Source organism: Poecile atricapillus, chromosome 3 (genome assembly GCF_030490865.1).
Source record: "Poecile atricapillus isolate bPoeAtr1 chromosome 3, bPoeAtr1.hap1, whole genome shotgun sequence".
Taxonomy (NCBI): Eukaryota; Metazoa; Chordata; class Aves; order Passeriformes; family Paridae; genus Poecile; species Poecile atricapillus.
The window spans coordinates 40,894,366-40,913,842 of record NC_081251.1 but is presented as its reverse complement, the minus strand read 5'-3'; the positions used below and the strand labels follow the sequence as shown (position 1 = coordinate 40,913,842).

The window sequence follows — 19,477 nt, the reverse complement described above, 5'->3', positions numbered from 1 at the left end:
AAGCTGCATAAATGTGTAGTATGTTTTTGTCCTTCAGTAGAAATGTGACAACAGGTCTGAAACTGTAAGAGGTCAGAGCTCAGCTTTGCAAGAGTAACCTTGAACAGTGGGTCTTCTCTGTGATGTGAACGAATGAGAGGTGCTCTCATTATAGCTTTTGTCATCTCCCAAGTAAAGAAATGTCTGGCTTGCCTATGCATTGTGAAGGGTGTAGAGGTCTTGCTGCTAGGTTAGCACTGTGTGCTGTAAAGGAACTTCTTTTCCTTCAACAAAGCTGTGTAAAAGCGAGATTCTTTTGCTGTATACAAGCACTTATCTAAGTAAAGGTCAGAATGTTTTCCCTTTACTGTAGTCACCAGCATTGAAGATACTATACAGGTGTCTCTCTGCAGTTGTTAGAACTTATAAACTTGTCAGAGAAAACTTCTTGTTTCAGTTATAGGTTATTTATCATCACAATAGCTTCAGGGGTGGAGGAGTCTAAACGTCTGAAAGAAAGCTTGTTGAACTGTAAGGGGTGCAAAATGTACATTATATATGGCCTGGATGCTGTTTTAAGGTGGTAAGTCTTGAGGCTTGCTACCCATCTGTCCTTTACCATAATTGTTTGGCAGTTTCCTTGTTAGAGTCAGAGGATGAAAATTGGTGGTTTTCAAGGACTCTGTGTACTTGCTGACCCATGTAAAGCATTATTGGATGTCAGGCTGTGTTTGTGCTGTGTAAAACACAGAAAGTAAATTTCTGTTCAAAAAAAATCATGGGCTGGTCCGTGTCTGCTGTATCATAAGTTTGGAAGAGGAAGCGTGGTGGGTGTCACTGAATGCACAAGGATGTGCTTCTCTCGAACTTTTAGTTCTGAGCTTTCTTTTACCGACTACATCCTGAACTGCCTGCTTACAAGTATCATTTCCTTCTCAGCCCACATCTTTTCCACTGACTGACATGGCATGTTTCCACCCTCTGTCAGAATGATCCAGCTATGATCATCTGACAGTTCTCTAGTGACGCAGTACATCAGCCAGTGCTATCAAAAGTTAAGTGGACACCTCTAGACCAGTAGTTGAAAAACTAGTCTTCAAACTGTGATCAGCATTGAGCAATGTGACAAGTCAGATGGCAACCTGAATTGACAGTGCCAAAAGCTTTTCTTGCACATCACATCAGCTGCTTAGTTTTCTTACTGTGGGGTTCTCAGCTGCTGTCAAGGGTGAAGAGTAAATCGTATTAACCTCACTCCCCAAAAGTTCCAGCTACCTCTGTCCTGCACAAAAGGAGTAGTGAAAAGCAGACACCCTCGTTACCACAAAATTCATGTATTCCTATCTACATTCCAACACCTCCTACACCTTCCTGAGCAACAGAAAACCCAACTGCCCCCTTGCCAGCTGTCAAAGTTTTCAGCTTTATCTTGAGAACATCAACACGTAGTTAGTCAATTCAAACATGAAAATGTGTAGCACATTAAAATTTTGAATTTGAGTTGTGTGCAATAGATTGAATAAAATGTAAAGATTAAAATGCTAGTTGGGCTGGTCTGGGAGAAGAAAGGAAAGAAAAGTAAGAATATTTGAGGGAAGATGCTCGTTATTTTCAAGGCTGGTACTCTGCAATATTATTTGGTGTGCAGTAGTGTCCCTTGCCCTAGAAATTTGGGTTCTGTAGTTTTTATAGCTGTCCTGTGCAGATCTCCTAAACAGCTATAGAATTTGAAGACTTGAATATATAATGGATATAAATTAGATTATTTACAGCTAATAAACATAATTGTTCTAGCAAAGAGATCATTACTCTTGCCTTTTACAAGGGTGATACAAGACAATTAACTGAACAACAAAATTAAATAGCAGATTTTAATATTTTGGTTATGTATGTATTCTGAGAAATGTCTGATTAGTTTGTGGAGGAGAAGTTGTAGTAAATGATAAAGGTCTAAAAGCCTCCAAACTCTAGAAGAAAAATGCACTATATAAGTAATTAACTAGCAGGCTACATTGTCAGTTTTTCAAAAGCAAAGGAAAATGTGCTGTATTAAAATGATGAAATTATTTTGAATGGGCTTTTAAGATAAATATGTCACTAACTGTACATTGTATAAATAAAAGTAAGACTACATATGATGTTCACTTACCCTGTGGTGTGAATAACCAAACCCCAACTGGATTCCTTTTAGAAAATGGTATTTCCTAACATAAAATTTTAAGTCTGAGGAGATAAAAAACCAGGTGCAATAAAACATGCAATTCAGGATGACCTACTTAGTTGCAAATCTATTAAAAGTCTTGGATGAAATGGTAGGAGAACTATCAAAGTTCAGGTAGGAAGGAATGAAGAACATCCTACACGAAAAAATCTGTGGCTACAAATCTAAATCTAGAATTTTTGTAGAAACACACATTTGAATCTTGAAGCATAAAAGCTGTGATGCATAAATGAGGCTGGGTTTAGATGAAGGTGCTGATGTAGTAGCAATTTTAAGGCTTGGTGGAAAAAAAGATAAGTAGCATAGTGTTGTTCCTAGAGTTGCATTTGGAATGGTAGAGCAGGTCCTTATGGCAGAGCAGTGATACTGTCGTAAAGTTCATGGTCAAATGAAGTGAATAAATAAAGCATGTTAGAGAATTTCTGCGTAAAGCCTTTGGGACTGTTGCATGAACCATCAGACAGTTATGATGATGGTGATTATATAAGGGTAAGGGAGTTAAAAATCACAGTGATAATGACAAGCTTAGTCTTTGAAGAGGAGATAAAATTTGGGGGCATAATAGCAAAGACTGTCCGTGGGTGATGTTCAATAATGTCTCAAAGCAACTAATCCAAAAGCCTGATGTAGGCTAATTGAAGACCACATTTAGATACCCCCTTGCTTATGCAGAAGAGTAGTGGAGTCTAGTGGAACCATCCAGAGTCTTTCTGAAATTGGACCCCATGCAGAGAACAAAAATAGGAAGATGAACTCTTGAAAGTGGAATAAAATCACAGTATGAAGTATTAAGGAACCATTGGCTAGAGGTGAATAATACTGTTTTTCAGCTGTGTTGGAAACTCACAGGAGTGACTGAGCTCAGTAGACAGTCTAGATGTGAAGGCTCACTCCAATACAAGGCTATTGCAGGGGAACTGTGTGTCCATTTGTGTTCTAGGCAGAGGGGATCAAGCAGGCTGCTACATCAGAGCCATTCTTTCCAGATTAGCCTGGAAAGCTGCCTTAAATTGGAATGCCGATACAGAAAGCTTTTGAACAAATCAATACATTGAACAATAATAAATTGTTAGGATTAAATAGTATTTATGCAGTGGTTCTAAATGAGCTCAAATACAGGGCTCTGGAAATCTTATTTCTGGTGTGTGATCTGTCTCTTAAATCAGCCTCAGTGCTAGAGTAATGCAGGGTTACAAACATGGCACAGCCTTTTGTAAAGGGCTTGGGTTAGGAGCTGCAAAACAGTAAGATCATCTTTTGCTCTCTGTAAACCAGTGGCAGCCATGACAAAGTCAGTCAGTGAACATACAGAGGACATTACCATATGTTGAAGAAGAGCTGCATCCCAGCAAGGGTAGTATTAGCTTTGTCTCTCTGGTTCTTTAGAATTCCTTGGAGTTCTTGGTGAATGTGAGCTCCACTCCAATCCATAGAAGATTGGATTTTCAAAAGCTTTAGCCAAGGTTGTGCTGCTTTTGTAAGTTAGCTGTCTTCTCCTGGATTATGAGTGTTTCAGAGACAGCAGAGGACAAGAATGTATCATCTCTTTTCACAGTGAGGTTATGTCAGTACTGTGGTCACCAAGGGTCTGTTCTGATCTGTTTATAAGTAATCCAGGCAGAGGGGTGAATAATGCCAGAGAGTAACACACAGGTATTCAGGGTAGAAAAATCTTAAACTGAAGAACTTAACACTGAAAAATGGCAAAATGATCTTGTGATACTTATTAAACAGGTGATAAAGCAGGAGGAAAACATTGAATCAAGTGCAAAGTAGTTGCATGAGGCAAAATAATATCAACTAAATATATAGGGGACTGGATTTGTATTAGCTACTGTTTTGTAGGAAAGAGATCCTGTGGACAATTCTTGGAAAACGTCAGCTCATTGCTGAGTATCAATCTAATGGGAATAGAGAAAATTAAGGTTTCTTAGACAAGAAATGGAGAAAACACCATAAGACTTATTACAGAATTACTGACTATGTGCTCAGTGCACTGTATCGTTTTGGTCATCCAGTTTCAAATGTACTAAATTAGTGCAGAAACAACACAACAGGGGTCATTCTGAGATGCAAGGGAGTCTGGAAAACAGATGGCCTTGAGGGAACAGAAGAGATGTGCATGGGAGTATGAGTGATTTAGAAATAGTGAACTGGGAATGATCTTACTGCTTCTTTCATTGCACCTTAATTATTGCAATTAATAGGCTGGAGTTTTTTGGTTTTTCTCTCTTTTTTTTTGACATTATGTAGTTAAACTGTGGAACTTGTGAAGGGGCTGTAAGTATAAAGAAATTCAGAAAAATAGTAGAATTCATGAAAGATAGCTTTAGAAACACAAAAATTATAAATTTTGCTAACTGGGACAAATCACCAGTGAAAAGCTACTTTTAGAAATATACTTCTTTTTGTGCAGGGGAGGTTAGGAGTGTAGGGAACATAATTATCCCTGACCCTAGACAAGATCCTGAACTAGATGGCTTTTTGGGGTGCTAGTTAGCTGAAGATGGAGCTGTGTGAGTTGAAGTGTCTGCCAGCAGTTTTCTGCAGTAGTGTTGGATATATAAACTCTCTAGAGGGAAAGCTTGATGAGCAGTTTAGCCTTCTGTAGACACCCAGGCTCAGTTACTTGCCAAGAGTAACTTGCCAGGCTTCCAGCCTTCCCTGTAAGGCATGAATCTCCTCTGGGTCCAGTGTCCTGTCTGCCAGCTGTGTGTGGATGTCCTACACGGTGGAAGGTCCCCAAGGGGCACCGAGTACTCCAGACAGCTGACTCACACCCCAGTGCCCAGTCAGATGAATCAGGTGCTAAGCACCATGGACTGGACTGTCTGGATGTCCATCAGCTGTAATGGCTACATGGATTTGTGCTTATAAACATCAATTTATGTGGTTTCTTACTGAATCCTATGCTTGATTTGACCCTGTGTGACACTTGGGAGTTCAGCCACTGTGGTCTTGTTTTTAGCAGGGTTTAATTAGTGTGTTTTATACATACATGTATGTATGATCAGCAGTCTCTTGAACAAGTGTCCCTGCATGTGTGTAATACCCACACTTGCTCTAGAGCCCTGGGAGCCTTCCTGATGCCTTTGGAATCGGAGTACGCCCCGATCACTTTTCTGCTGTGCTGATGGTCTCTGTGCTCAACAGGAAAGCCATGAGAGCATGACTGCAGCATTCCATGCTGCTGCGTGAGCCCAGAGTCTGGTCCCTGGGTGGTCTTGTGGCTCTGGGTACTTGGCTTCTGTAGTAAGAGATTCCCCTTGAAGTCGTTAAGCTGCCCCCGATAGGGAATGATGGTGACTTAAGCAGTTAAGAAAATACTCTAGGCTTTTTAAAGGTAAAAGTTCTGTGTGCTCTCTGAGAAGTTTTTAATTTGAAAACTAATTTAAATAATCTAGATAAAAGTTGTGTTGTAGTAGCATTTTTTCATGACATGGTATTAACAGCTTAAATCCCTCCACTATTCTTGGTAACTTTACAATTCTGTTTTGTTTTCTTTTTGAACAGGAACGAGGATGGTGAGCCCTGCATCTTTAAGAAAATTGCTGGAGTCTTGTAAAGATCTTTCTTTACTCGATGTGTCCTTCTGTTCACAGATCGATAATAGAGTTGTGCTAGAACTGAATGCCAACTTTCCTAACGTGTTCATAAAAAAGAGTTTCACCCAGTGACTCCCTACATATGCTGCTGTGGAACTCGTTTGACAGAGTTGTTTTCCCTGATTTTTTTTAAGGAGAATTTAAATCTGCTATAAAATAGTGGAAACTATTATTTATCTACACAAATGGGTAAAATACATTTAAATGTATTACATTAAAGTTGATATTGTACCTAAGAATTATTTTACTCTGTTAATTGGTGGTACTGCATGTTTTTATAGCCATATGTCTGGCTTTAATGAGAAGCAAATGAATGTCTTCTTAAATGTCCCTTCACAGGGTGTTATACACAACACACTATGTTAATATCCAGGTGAAAGCAGAAGTTCAATATTTATCAGTAAGGAAAATATGGGTGCTTCCTTTTCATGTGTTTGTGTGTGTATATATAAATGTATACATATGTATTTGTATATACATACACAGATATTGTAGCATTCTAATTCTGTGCAGCGTAAGATTTTATGGTCTGCCCTATAATTAGTTATTTGAAAACCAGTTTAAGTGTGTATAAGAACAGATAGAAAAGGCACTTTATCTTCTTTGAGTTTTGGCAGTGAATTGTATCTGACACAGTTTCTTCCCTTCCTTCACCTGAAATAGAAGTAGTGGTGTTTTACAGTCCAGCCTAAGCAACACAACAGATAAATGCAAGAACCTGGACTACCTGAACTTAGAGCAGAAATGAAAGATAAAATTGACAACTGCTTCTTGATATTGAGATACAAAGTTTAAGCCAGGTACTTAATGTCATAACTGGTAATGTGTAAAAAACTCCAGAGTCATTTTCTTTTTCAGGTTTCTGTCATGGTTAAGACTTGATTTGTGATACCTTTGGTTATTGTGCAGAGTACCATGGAAAGTAGAACTTTAGAGTAATGCATTAGCAGTTGTCCTTTCACTGGCATCAAATCTACTGTCAGGTGTAAAAACAAACACCTTTGTTCAGTAAAACAGCAATGAAAATATTATGTGTTTGAAACAAGGGCAATATGATTTGATAATTTTATGATAGCCAAACTTAGTACTGGATTTGTTTTGTTTGGGTTTTTGTTTTGTTTTTCCAAGAGGAGTGTAGCTCCAAGTACTGTTGCACTCTCTCTTTAAGACTGCTTAACCTCTGAAGAAGGAAAGCTGTGTTGATGGACAATTTCTGGAAGTTTCTTCCTTTTGCACTTTTTTGGATGAAGCTTTTCTCTTTTATTTCCTTGAATACCACTGCTAGAGTATGTTGCTATGTACAGCTTTGGTTTAAAATTTTACCTTTTAAGCCATTGTTGATGCATATGGACCATAAAATATAGGCTGTCTTTTGATACTGGTTCTGTTATTCTTGTGTTGATGGCACTTACTACCTTCTGGAATAAGAAGAAAAATACTATGCCTGAGAGAAGTACAGTATTGTACTGAAGATCAGTGACAAAGAACACTTCAGTTCATGCAGTAAATAACCAACTGCTACTAGAGGACTGCTGCAAATCGTTAAAAATGTGACAATCTCTGTGACTCCTGAATGACTGCTTTGAACTCTTTGTGCTGGTGCCAATACTTTATAAACCATGTCATGAAATAGCTACAGAACATTTATATGATTTTACTGAAAGACTTAGTTCTTCAGATTTTTAAATTTTGCTAAATCTCTGGGGAATTCCAGATCCAAAGAAGGGCATGCACAGTTGGCTTTTTGATTTTTTTCCTCCACACAGATGGCACTATGGGATTTCCAGCTAGTTTAGGCCATTCCATTTGTTTTCTTCTTTAGAAATCTGGGCATTGTCAGAGAACTTTAGATTGATTTACTTTTTTTGCCACACTGAAAGATGTCAGCTTTGGTATGATTCTCTGCGAGACCTCATTTCTCTTAATCATGTTTGGGTTCATTTATTTTTCTCTGAAATTTTAACTTTTTTTAGTCTGTATTTTTCATTTGTAATTGAGTATTAAACATTATTCTAGTTACAGGAGAACACAGGTACAGATAATGGGAGTTTACAAAGAAAAGAATTTCAAAACAAATGTTTTTGTTGTAAAATTTCACTTCTCAGGGGTTGTTCTGTGTTTATCTCCTTTTTTTTTTCTATAGAGATCAGTTTTGTTTGTTTTTCACTGTAAATAGAATGGGATGTGGATGATGTGATAGCCATTGTGCCTTCAAACTGGTAAATTTGGTAGATAATACAGTTTAACTTCTCATCAGCTAATCAAATGTTTTTGTAATCATGTACGTGTAAAAAATTTAATTCTCTGTAGCTTTTTAGGTAGCGTAAAGAAGGTTTAAGTTGAAATTTTTTTCATACTGAAGGATTTTTTTTCTTATGTTGCATCTTCTGCTTGAAATTGTTCTTTTCAGGAACTCTTTATTGTCACTTGGAAGATAAAGTGAAGTTGACTTTTTATTTGGGTTGTTTAAAACTTAGCTATTGCAAACATATAATTAATTCAAAGAGTGGGGAAATGATTGGAAATTACTTCCTACATAGTTGTGACTTCCTATTTAGTTGTAGACTTCAACTTTCAGTTAGAGAGTAAGAAGCTCTTTTAGCTATGGCCTTACAAGTCCAAGAAGTCTTCCAGCAAAACAAAGTTAGACCAGACTTGACATTTGTAATATTTGTGGGATAAAGAAAACAACTTGCTTTTAGACCTTCCTTATATGTCACAAAGAAGCAAGAATAGGTCGCTGTCTCTTTAGTTCTGCTATTTTATACTTAAGTGTGTCTATTTATTTATACATATGTATGCATAAATTATATATATACATACATATGTTCATGTGTATATATAATTTTTTTGGATGCGTGTACATACATAAACGTATATGTATAAATCTAAGTGTTTCATGTAGGAATTACTTTTGTAAAGTGAGTGTAATAGCAAAAGATGTTTCATAGCAGTTCTGCTTTCAACTGTTGCTTTACTCTACCTGAAGACTGAGTTCATCTCCACCCATGCAGCAGGAAAAGCCTGGACAGGAGATGTGGTGGATTTCCAGTGTTGCTTTTCCAAGTGCCTTTTGGTTTGTCTGCTCATGAAAGATGTTGCAGGGTATGAAGAGTGAATGAAAAGTCCGGTAACTACTGTGGACTGTCTCCTTGTGAAGCAGTTGTATAGAGGGAAACTTATATTCTAGTTTCATTTAATCCAAAATGAATGATATCAATTCCTCCATTGGAGCAATGTAATTACTCTTGAATTGCGTTGTCATCTCCATCACTAGACTGTCCCTCAGTCATGTTATCTAAATTCTGCTATTAAGGATATTACTTTTTTTAATCCTGTTGTTGGATTATCTGTCGTTCTGAAGCTTTGTAAAATATGTGCTTTGGCAGCAAATATTAAAAAACACGACTAACATGTCCAAAAAAAGGGGTTTGCTCTGAACTGCTCCTGTTTTTAAACTAAAGGGGGGGGCTTCCATATCCTCTGTATGAAATTGATGTGGGTTGGCCTGAAGGTAAAGATGTAATTCCTTGGGTAATTTTAAATGATAATTTTACTATTTAAAGCATCTTAACTCTTCAGGGCTTTAATTCAGTAGTGTACTTACTTGTATTCATAATTTTGAGCTGTCTGTTACATAGCTCTATGAAATAGATGGGGTTTCTGTTCTTTAAATCGTACACTCATTAAGTCCATTAGTGAAGCCTGACTTATATAGAACAGTTTCGCGTGGGAGTTTGGACCTTAAAATCCCCCATGTACTTGGAGGTCCAAGTTTCAGGAAAAAAAACCACAAACAAACAGCAAAATCTACCTAAACCTTTGTATTTCCTTAGAGCTCTTATGCTAAGTTTTCCAGATACAAGATGTTGAGTAATCATGGTACACAGTGAGTAGAATTCACCTCACTGAATGTTAGTTCTCTGAAAGTTAGACATCTACTTCAAGGGAGGAATCTGGGCACCTCTAGAGAGTTATTAATCTCCTATGGCAGACATTTAAGGAAAATAGAATGAATCATGTTCTAGAGAGCCTCTCTGGAGACTGTGGAAGCTGTGATTTAGCTCAGGCTAGATACTAAACTGAGATTAATTCCATCCAGTGCTGTACTACCTGTCTTGAAAAACAAGGTTGAAACAACATCATCCATCCTTAAACCTTCAAACCCTCCAAATTCCAGAGAGAAGCAAAAAAAAAAAGAAATTCTGACAACCTTGAGGAGTTTTCTTAATGCCAGGATCTGCTTCTGCCCCATGCCAATGCCTGTGGTATATAATTTGTTTTATTTCATTTGTTTGGCTTTTGGCTTTGGGGTTTTTTTTGGAAATGCATCCTCTTTCCCTGTTCCAACATCTCATGTACCTAACTGGCTGTATGTATAGTTCTGTAAATACATGAAGTGAACAGGCAAACATAATTAATGAATTCCCACTATTTTGGTAATCTTTCATATTGCTATAATTAAGACTGAGTAGTCTAACTGCTCTACTGTCATCAGAAATGTCACCCACTGTGCATTTGCAAAAATTGTGTGCCGAGTCCTGGTTCTTGCTGTGTGTACTTATTGCATCTTATGGGATATATTTCCCATGTCACATCAGCAGGACTGCTAAATTTACAAAAACTAGATAAAATGTAGCATTTTATTATGGACTATGGGAGCGGCTTTATAGATATGATTTACTTGTTCATTATTGCTCTTTAACAGTGATTCTGTAAGTTGTAGCTTTTGAAATTACTAGACTAGAAACCCTGGTTTAATGTATCTGCACATGCTGTGTCAGACATAGTCGATGTTTTTTTCCCAAATGAAGGTATTAGTCCTTCTCTAAGATGATGATTTCTGTGATTTTTAGATCTCTGACTTGATATTGAAATGTAAGAAGGTGCTCTGAAATAAATGTTACTGGGCACAGGACAAGTTGTGGTAACTGATGTTTGGAAGGGAAGAGGAATGAGTGTTGCACGTTACAGATCCTCATGAGCTTCAGAGAATGGCATTGGCAGGAGGAGTCTCTTCAAGAAGATTCAGCCTCTGTAATAGGAGTCAGTGATGAAATTTTCCTTTTCAGCTAGTGGACTGAATACTGTTATTTTAGTTTGAGCTACATAGCTCTGGTTTCTCCTTGTCTTGTTTTCATTTAAGGATGGTAAATGGTGCAGTTAAGACAGACATCCTAAACTGAAAAGCATCCATTGTGGGGAATGAAATTTTTCTGTTGCATGTTTTGTTCACCTTTTCTAAAAATAAAAGAATTAAAATATCCTCAACTATTTGAAAACTCATTTTCCTTAGATTATGAAGAAATGCAAATATCAAGAAAGTTGAGAAAAGAAAAAGGGGGCTTAATCAGATTTATCTGGAAACGCATGGAAGGGTAGCCAGAGCTATTTATAGATGCGAGGAAACTAAGTGCCTTGCTCTAGATCAGCTGTTACCTTTCCAGAAACATAGCTTTCCACATAGTATCACATACTCATACTTCTAAATCAAGATTTACCATTTAAGTGTTCTTAATATTGACCTTTCATGTGCATGTTTGTGCAGTAAGTCACGATGTCTCTTCATTTCATTTTTATCAACTACATAAAAATATTTTTTCTTTGCCTACCACTGTGAAATCATGTTTTTTGTTATTTAATGAAACTATTTCATTCATGTACACAGAGGTGCATATAAGACTTAATTGCTCAGGTTTTTTGCAGCTAGTCCTTTTCTGAGGACAAACTGCAGTTTAGGGGTAAAATGGTAAAAGTAAAGAGTAAAGTCTCTGGAGAAGGTTCAAGGGAAATCTGATCATTGTATAGGTATACCTGATGGAGGGGAAGAATGAAGTAGAGGGAGCCAGATTCTTCTCAGTGATGCCCATGAACAGGACAAGAAACCATGGGCACAAACTGAAACACACAAGACAACACATTTTATGGCACAGGTTGCCTAGAGAGCTTGTGGAGTTTCCATCCTTGGAGATACTCATTGTCCTGGGCAGCTGACTGGGTGGCCCTACTTGAGCTGGTGGAGGCTGGACTAGGTGACCTCCAGATGTTCCTTTCCAGCCTCATCTGTTCTTTGTTCCATGATCTGAGGTTGGTTCCACACCTGTGGTTGGTTTCTTTGCTTCATTGTACTAATTGCTGAAGAAAGTGGAGAGAGGGGGAAAGAAAGAATACCTATCCTAAGGAACTTGTCATGTTGACAACAGACACAAGAATCTTGTATGTTTCCTTTTTTTGTTACTTTAGGAGAAGTAACACGTCTCCCTAAGTGAGCAGGAAAATCTAAATAGAACTTAACTGGAATAAAATTTTGGTAATGTTTTCAATGTGCAGATCAGATGCAGGGGTATCGTACAAAACAGACAACTGTTTTATGGGAGTATGACTGTCATTCCAAAGCCTGAAAGTTACACCAAGGACTAAGAAAACCCTATTTTTGGACATTGGCAATAGTTTCTGGATAGAAACTGAGTTGTCTATAATACACTAGGAGTAATTGAATTTGTATATCTTTAGTATTTCTTTACATAGACCTTACACTGAATTAGGATTGCCATGGTTTAGGTGACAGTTCCTCCTTACTCTGTTGGAAACTGAGTTACAGCAGTTACCTGTTTGTAGTGTCAAACACAAATGTTTGAGTTCAGGTGAGAAAGAGGACCAAGTTTATGAAAAACTGAGATATCTGAGTGTTTTAGGGAGGTACCATGTATAATTGTGGTGAGTTCCCATCTTTTGTATTTTTACTATTTTACCATTGTCAGGAGTTGTTGTCTCTGCATCACCATCTCTTTTATCAGACCTTGGTCTCTAGATTTTTCTTGAGTGCCACAGATTTTTACACATACCCACTGTTCTGAAATGAGCAGAGAAAATAGCTGTCTTGGTTAGGGTTTGGAAACTAATGGCTAGTCTATTCTTGAAGTTACTTTGGAATAGTTACTAAAAGTAAATTAAAATAACCAGGAATTGATGTGTTCACAGGGAGACCTTGCACTTTCTTACTTAACTTTGGCATACAGACAATTACAGGTGTCCTTCAGCTGTCATACTAAAATCTGTGTGATGGTGATCTTCCTGGATTTTGTTAGTGAACATAAAGCAACTGCAGCTCTTGAGCATCTTGTGGCATTTTGCATTCATGTCCTTGCCAGGCAGATGGTGGAGTTGGGGATTGTGGAGATTGGCCTGATCTCTGGAAGTGAGGTGTGTAAATTGCCTGGGGAAATTTCCTACTCACCTTTATTCATATGTGCAGATGAGAAGGAAGGACATCTCCAGACTTTCACATTTAAATACCTAAACCCAGCACCTGGATTCATTTAAACATAATAGGTCTCTCCCTGGCTCCCATCACATAACCAGCAACAAAATACTTGCATTATATTTATGATTTAATATTAAGCTCCATTTTCTGCCACAATATGAGTTTGAGTAATGTAACAAGAAACTCCTATTGCATTACCTTTTAAAGAAACTAATTTCTGTAAAGGTGGAAGAGCAGCAATAGAGAGAATAGTTCCAGACGCTGTCTGTAAATACCTGTGCTGTGCATGCTATGCCTGTAAGCACCAGAAGCAAGTTATGCCTTTTTGTAACAACAAGTTGAGAAGGACAAAAAGGATAATTGCCTCTAAGCACATTTTCTGTAGCTGGAGGATATTTATATAATTGAATTTTAAATATCTAGAATAGATATTAAAGTTAGGACACTAGTCTCCTAGGGTCCTGTCACTGAGTAGATAGGTTCTTCTATAGGGTAATTCAGATCGGATTAGTCTTCAATTGAGGTCTTGAATTGACCTTTGGAAAAGCAGAGGTCTGTGTAGACCAAATAAATTTTCTGTTGGAAGCTAGCACGAGTGGGTTCAGAGTAAGAGGTTGCTTACCCCTTGGTGCTCTCTATTAGTCCCCTAGTTTGACTTCCACCCAAGGCCACCGCTTGCTTTGCTTTGTTAGTTGAACTTGATCTGATTGCTCCCTACAAAATATCTTGGTTAAATCTAGAAAACTGCTTGTTTTCTAGTAATTGTCCTTTTGGTTGTCTGGGGTTTTTTTACCCTCCCAATTTGGCTATTAAAGCCAGCAGAAGGAAGGGGGCATTTAGCGTCAATTAAAAGAATAACAAGCAGCAGGTGGGAGCGTGCTGGTTGTGCAAATGCTTTAATTCAAATTACCATAAATGAGGATAGCCACTCTTGATTGTGATCCAAAGCTTCTTAATTTTTACATAGTTCATCTCAGTACTGTGCCACAAAAACATCCAAAGTGAAGTTGTTTATTTGCACCTCATGATGGCAGCTCAAGCCCTAAAGTGGAAAATACCACTATGAACATATGAGAACATTCACATCCTAACTGGCTTCTATAAATTCCCCCCAAAAAATCCTTCCTTCCAAACAGATGTTGGAAGGTTTAGATTAGAAAGGCTAATAAAAGCATATTTAAAGTATGGTGAAGGCAGTGGTGAGCAAAACTAAGCTGGAGGGAGGGCAGCAGTTCTCAGATGTGTTTTTCAGGACTGTTTTCCTGATCTTAAGCTGCATTGGCCCACGAAGCTAACATCCACTCCTTTGGAGTCCTAAATATGGTCAGTATTCCAAGAGCTCTTCTGTATGTGCAGTCTTAGATTCCAAATCTGTTTTCTGTGCTCCTATTCAGTAATGAGCCCAACTTTTAGTTTTGTGCTCCTCTTAGTATACTAGCAGTGTTTGTCTTAATTGCTATATTTGTTTTTAATATTCCTCTCTGAGACTCATGCTTTTCTTTTATACTTAGGCAAGTACTTGATTACATTTCAGAAATGTAAGGTTTTTCCTCTGGTCTGTGTTCTGCTTGACTGAGATTAAGTGGAAGGTAATGTTATTGGTGTAGTCCTTCTTTTTGGATTTGGCTACTGTATTTTCCTTCCGTGTGTAAACCCAAAGGTGTCTGCATTTGCAGACACAGCTTGGGCATGGATACCTGGCTTCTCCTCATTTGACTCATGTTTTGGGTTGAATTGAACACATACATAGACACAAAACAGAAATGTTAGTCCTATATTCATGAAGAATTTAAATTATTATGGAGAAATCATCTAATGCCTTATATTGCTAATTCAAAGATAAAATCTTCCTATCTTTAAAAGTTAACCAATGATTTCTATTTAGGAAATTAAGCCTGTTTTCTTCTGCTGTGTTGGATAATTTAAAATGTCACAATACTGTATTGTGCTGTTTACTCCATTACTACCAGTATAAAGAAGTTGAAATTAATGTTCTCCATGAGTTGTCAGTGTCTGCTAATTTAGAGATGACAGAAGTGTGTTAAAATATATTCAACCTATAATATTTACCTTGCTTTGCACTTAATTTGTTTCCCTTTGACTGTGTTGCAAAATGCCAAGTGTACATAAAATAATGAATAAATAAAAAATAAATTATTTGTCTACATTCATTGACCTTTTCTGCATTCCTTTTTGAAAACAATGTAATACAACACAATATGATGCATTCCCAGGAACAGTTCGGTTATATTTTTATCACTGTTCATTTTGAAATAGGACACCCTGGATGTTTTTTGGGATGTGAATTCATAACCTAGCTTTTTTCTTTTTTTTTTTTTTTTTAATAGAAAAGTGTGTAATTGTTTAATGGTTAGCTTCCTCTAGTCCTATGAAAGCACATGGAACTAGGTGTATTACACAAAATAGATGCTTCACTGCCTGAAACAGTTTGTGGTACAGAGCAAGAGACAACAGATGTATGTAGACAGATGGGATATAAAGCAGAATATGGAGATTACAATGTACCAAGAGAGACCTCCAAGAAAAATATAATTGTTGAATTTCTTTCAAGGATAATTTCCTAGTCTAGTGCAAATTATGTTACCATAAGGTACTTCTTGATCCCTTTAATTATGTATGTACTGGTACAGTTACTTTTAAATGTGGAACTTAAGTAACATCATAAATTCTGAATTTAGCAAAAATGTTAAGAGTTCTGCAGCTTTTAAAGTGGGCACCAGAAGGGGACAGGTGATCAGCTGGACTCTACTTGTCAAGAACAGCCCACAGGTTGAATTGAAAATCAGCAACTGCTTTGCTAAGAGTTTGTCCTCCTTTTGATGAGTTATCTAAAGTGGTTTTATGGGTTCCAAAATTAATGTTGATTTAATCAGAACCCAGTTTCTTCTGGACAAATTTTTTGAGTGTTAGGTTCTCCTGATAGTGCTAATTGTTCAAGGCAATTAACCAGATACAGAGCTTTGAGTGTTCTAACATCTCTAAAGAAACTCTTAATATGACTTTTAATCTCCAGCACCTCCTGAAGGGTTCTGCTTTTGTATCACAGCTTTGCCTCAGGCCAGTATAATTTCAAATGTGCTAAAACTGTCTTCTAGCATCAGCTTAGAGCTGCTGGTGCTTATGATTATCCAGAAGTGTAAGAACAAGACTGGACCTGGGTTTTGTGCATCTGGACAAAACACACCTAACTTTTGACACCTGCTGAAGTACAGTTTCAGGCATTGTTTCTGAAGGCCCTGCTTCTCATGATGCCTGTTTCACAGTATTGAAAATTCACACAAAAATCTGATGTGTCAGGTGTTTGTCTTTCCTCTGTGTGACACTTCTGATAATGCAAACAGTTTAAAAACCTACACAGATAAAGCCAGATTTCAAAATATTGCAGGATTTATGGACTTTAATGCCTGAGAGCTTGTAATACCCTTCTTTATTTTTTATTATTCTTCTTTTTGTTTGGCAGATGTGCATTATTATTTGGACAATTTAAGGAGTTATGTGTTCTCCATGCCCATACTTTTACCTGCTCTGTGTCCAGATGGAGGGAGGAAAGCTTAGTGTTCTGTGAAAACATTAAAAATGCAAACTTATCTCTGTTACTTTGCAATGCAATTGTCAATCTTGACTGAAATTTAAACAGATCGCTTCAGATCTGATACCATACATGCTGCAGTTGTTTATTCACTGGTAAAATCAAGTGTCATTATATACAACATAGGCAATTATTATTACAAATAGATATTAACATAATGCTCTCCCTCACAGGTTTTTAGAGCTAGAAATAAAAATGCCTTGATACCATGACCAGGCAGTTTTGAACTGACAAGTATCTTCAGAAGTTAAAATAAATGCAGCAGCATTTTTGTAGCAAGGTCATGTCCACCCCTCTGGATGCAAATGCACAAACAATTTCAGTTCAGACTTCAGGCCAATAGGTCTCTAAATGCAGTTGGAACCCAGTGATGCAGTCTCCATCATTTCTTTGTGAAACAGATGAATCATGCGTAGATTCAGCCTTCTTGAGTGGCTACAAGCTCAGGGCTCAAAGTGCACCACAGACAAAATATAAAAAAAAAAAATTAAAAAAAAATATATAATAGGTGTTAAATTGTCTGTATTTAAAAACTACATTGAATGTGACAGAAAGATGTGACTGGCAACCTACTTAGGTTATCTTTTCTAGTACTCATGTCTAATAATGAATATTAATATTACTGTAGAACAGAAGGCCTAGCATAGAAGAATCTAGAAGAAAATCACTGTGTTTGGGATAAACTTCAGAAAACTTACTGCGTGGTACCTCTGTTTACAGAAATCTTCATTGTGTTCTTGTCATCATTTCTGCTTAGTAGTTGCAAAGGGTTTGTCTGCAAAATTATCTGTCACAGGGAGAGTTCATGGAAGGTGATGACATGCTACTTTCAACATATGTCTATTTTTTTCCCCCGTAACATTCACGGATAGACTTGATACGATGCCTTGCAGTAACTTTCATTCCCCCAGCAGATATCTTTTCTAGGAGCCCTACCTAGTGCATATAAGATGCTCCTCTTTTTAAACTGATTGTGGAAGGGACAAAAAAGTGGTGAGACATAACCTTCAGGTGCCCCAGACTATGTTTTTATTAGTGCTGTGGCTGCTGCTTGACCCAGCTGCTGCTGGGGAGGAGTTTTAAAACTGTTCTGATTAATTTTCCATTTGTGTGTCACACAAATGGAAAGTATTCTAGTATTTACTGTATCTGTTAATAATGAGACTCATGGAGAAAAATGTTATGCAAGAGCAAATCACTATCTTTGAATTGGCTAAGAGAAAGGAAATGTAAGATCAAAATATTGTGGGCACTGATCAAACTGAGAGATCTACAATGCTGGTCTGCTTTTTTTATATCTATACTTTTAAATAATTCAGTCTTTTCAGACAATTATGGCAGCTTTCACATTAAAATATTGATCGATGAGTGTTCTGCTGCTCTCCAAAAGGTATAGAGACTTTCACATCTGTGTCTCCTTTGTTCAGTGGCAGATCTTTGTAAAAGAGGCACGGGTTAAGGATCTCCAGCTCATGATCGAGTGCTGTCTGTCACCTGATAGGAAGAAGTCAGTTTTGAGGGGATGGTGTCAAGACCCCTCTTTTTGCCTTTTCCTAAATATACAGTCCTTAGGCAGTTTTTACATCTTTCATTTCCCTTAAATATTGTAGGAAACTAAGGGAACGCATACTGTCTCCTCTCTCTTTGCAAGGAAGTGCACATACTGCCTTGCTCCCGAGCATATCTTTTTCCTCAGAACAGCACGGTCTCCTTATAAAAAACACTTTTCCCCAGAAGTCTCCTAAAATAATGAGCTTAAATTTGGAAGAGTGAGGGAATTCCAGCTTCTTGCATCTTTCTGTCTGCTGCTGAATGATTCATATCTGTTGTGGCTCTGTTCACACACAACAGCAGGATGTATCCAGGGAAGGCAGAGGCTGTTCCCTCTGGCCGAGAAATAGCAATGCTATATCTTGTCTCAAAACAGATATGAGAAAATGGTCCATATTCCCTTGGGATGCTCTTCTGTACTGGGTAACAGGTTGGAATTGTAACATTTCAATGAGGCTGTTATTCGTGTTTTACAACACTCACAGCTGCTGCAGCCGCTGCCTCTAAGGACTCCTGCAAACTCCACGGTGTGTCCTTCTTACCCCAGACTCTCTGGTCACTCCTGAATTTTACCTTAACTAGAAGTTGTTCAGCCCATGTAAATGATGGGGCTTTCTCCTGCCCATAACAGCCCGTGGCCATGTAGGCTGCATGTTTAGGACTATCAGGAGCCTGCTGCAGCTAGCCTTATTTCCTCTGCTGAGAGTTAGGTCCAAGTCTGGCGGTACAGCAGTGCTGGAATGCGGGAAGCCTTGGATTCAGGCCAAGGGGAATTAACTGAAGGTGCAGCTGAGGTTTAGCTGCTGGATTATGTGTGTGTTCTCGGGGTAAGCCCCCTTCTGCCCTTTCACTAGAGATACAGAGGCAGGAGAGCAAGAGTCACGGTGCTGGGCCAGGCAGGGGAGAGGGAGATTGATTTCAGCCTTGTCGGTAGAGCCTGTGGGAAGTGAAGGGGTGTGAAATTGAACCTATAGATGTAAAACCCCAAGTGACCTGTCCCCTACTGCGGTTGTGCCTGCATTTCTGAATGGCCAGCTGGAGAGGAGGCAGGACCAAAGCCGGAAGGACTGAAGGCCTCTCTGCAGGTCCTCTCAAACACTCTCATCTCTCTTGGCTGGCTACACAAGGCATGTGTAGCAAAAAGCAAGACATGCATGATTAAATGAGGGACTGCTTTAAGCTAAAGACCTCGATTCCATCCAAAATCAAAAACCTCTGGTTTGGGATATGATACATATATACTGAGC

The 19,477-nt window shown here is 38.0% G+C and overlaps 1 protein-coding gene across 3 annotated transcripts in view; it reads left to right on the top strand.

The window, feature by feature from the left end:
- FBXL4 (F-box and leucine rich repeat protein 4) overlaps nucleotides 1-15,230 on the top strand; it is a 66,524-nt gene extending 51,294 nt beyond the window's left edge. For all 3 annotated transcript variants that reach the window (XM_058834755.1, XM_058834756.1, XM_058834757.1), the window contains one exon: nucleotides 5,714-15,230. In XM_058834755.1, coding sequence (XP_058690738.1) covers nucleotides 5,714-5,877 — 164 coding nt within the window. In that variant the 3' untranslated portion in view covers nucleotides 5,878-15,230. The remainder of the gene's footprint in view (nucleotides 1-5,713) is intronic.
- The last annotated feature ends 4,247 nt before the right edge of the window (nucleotides 15,231-19,477 follow it).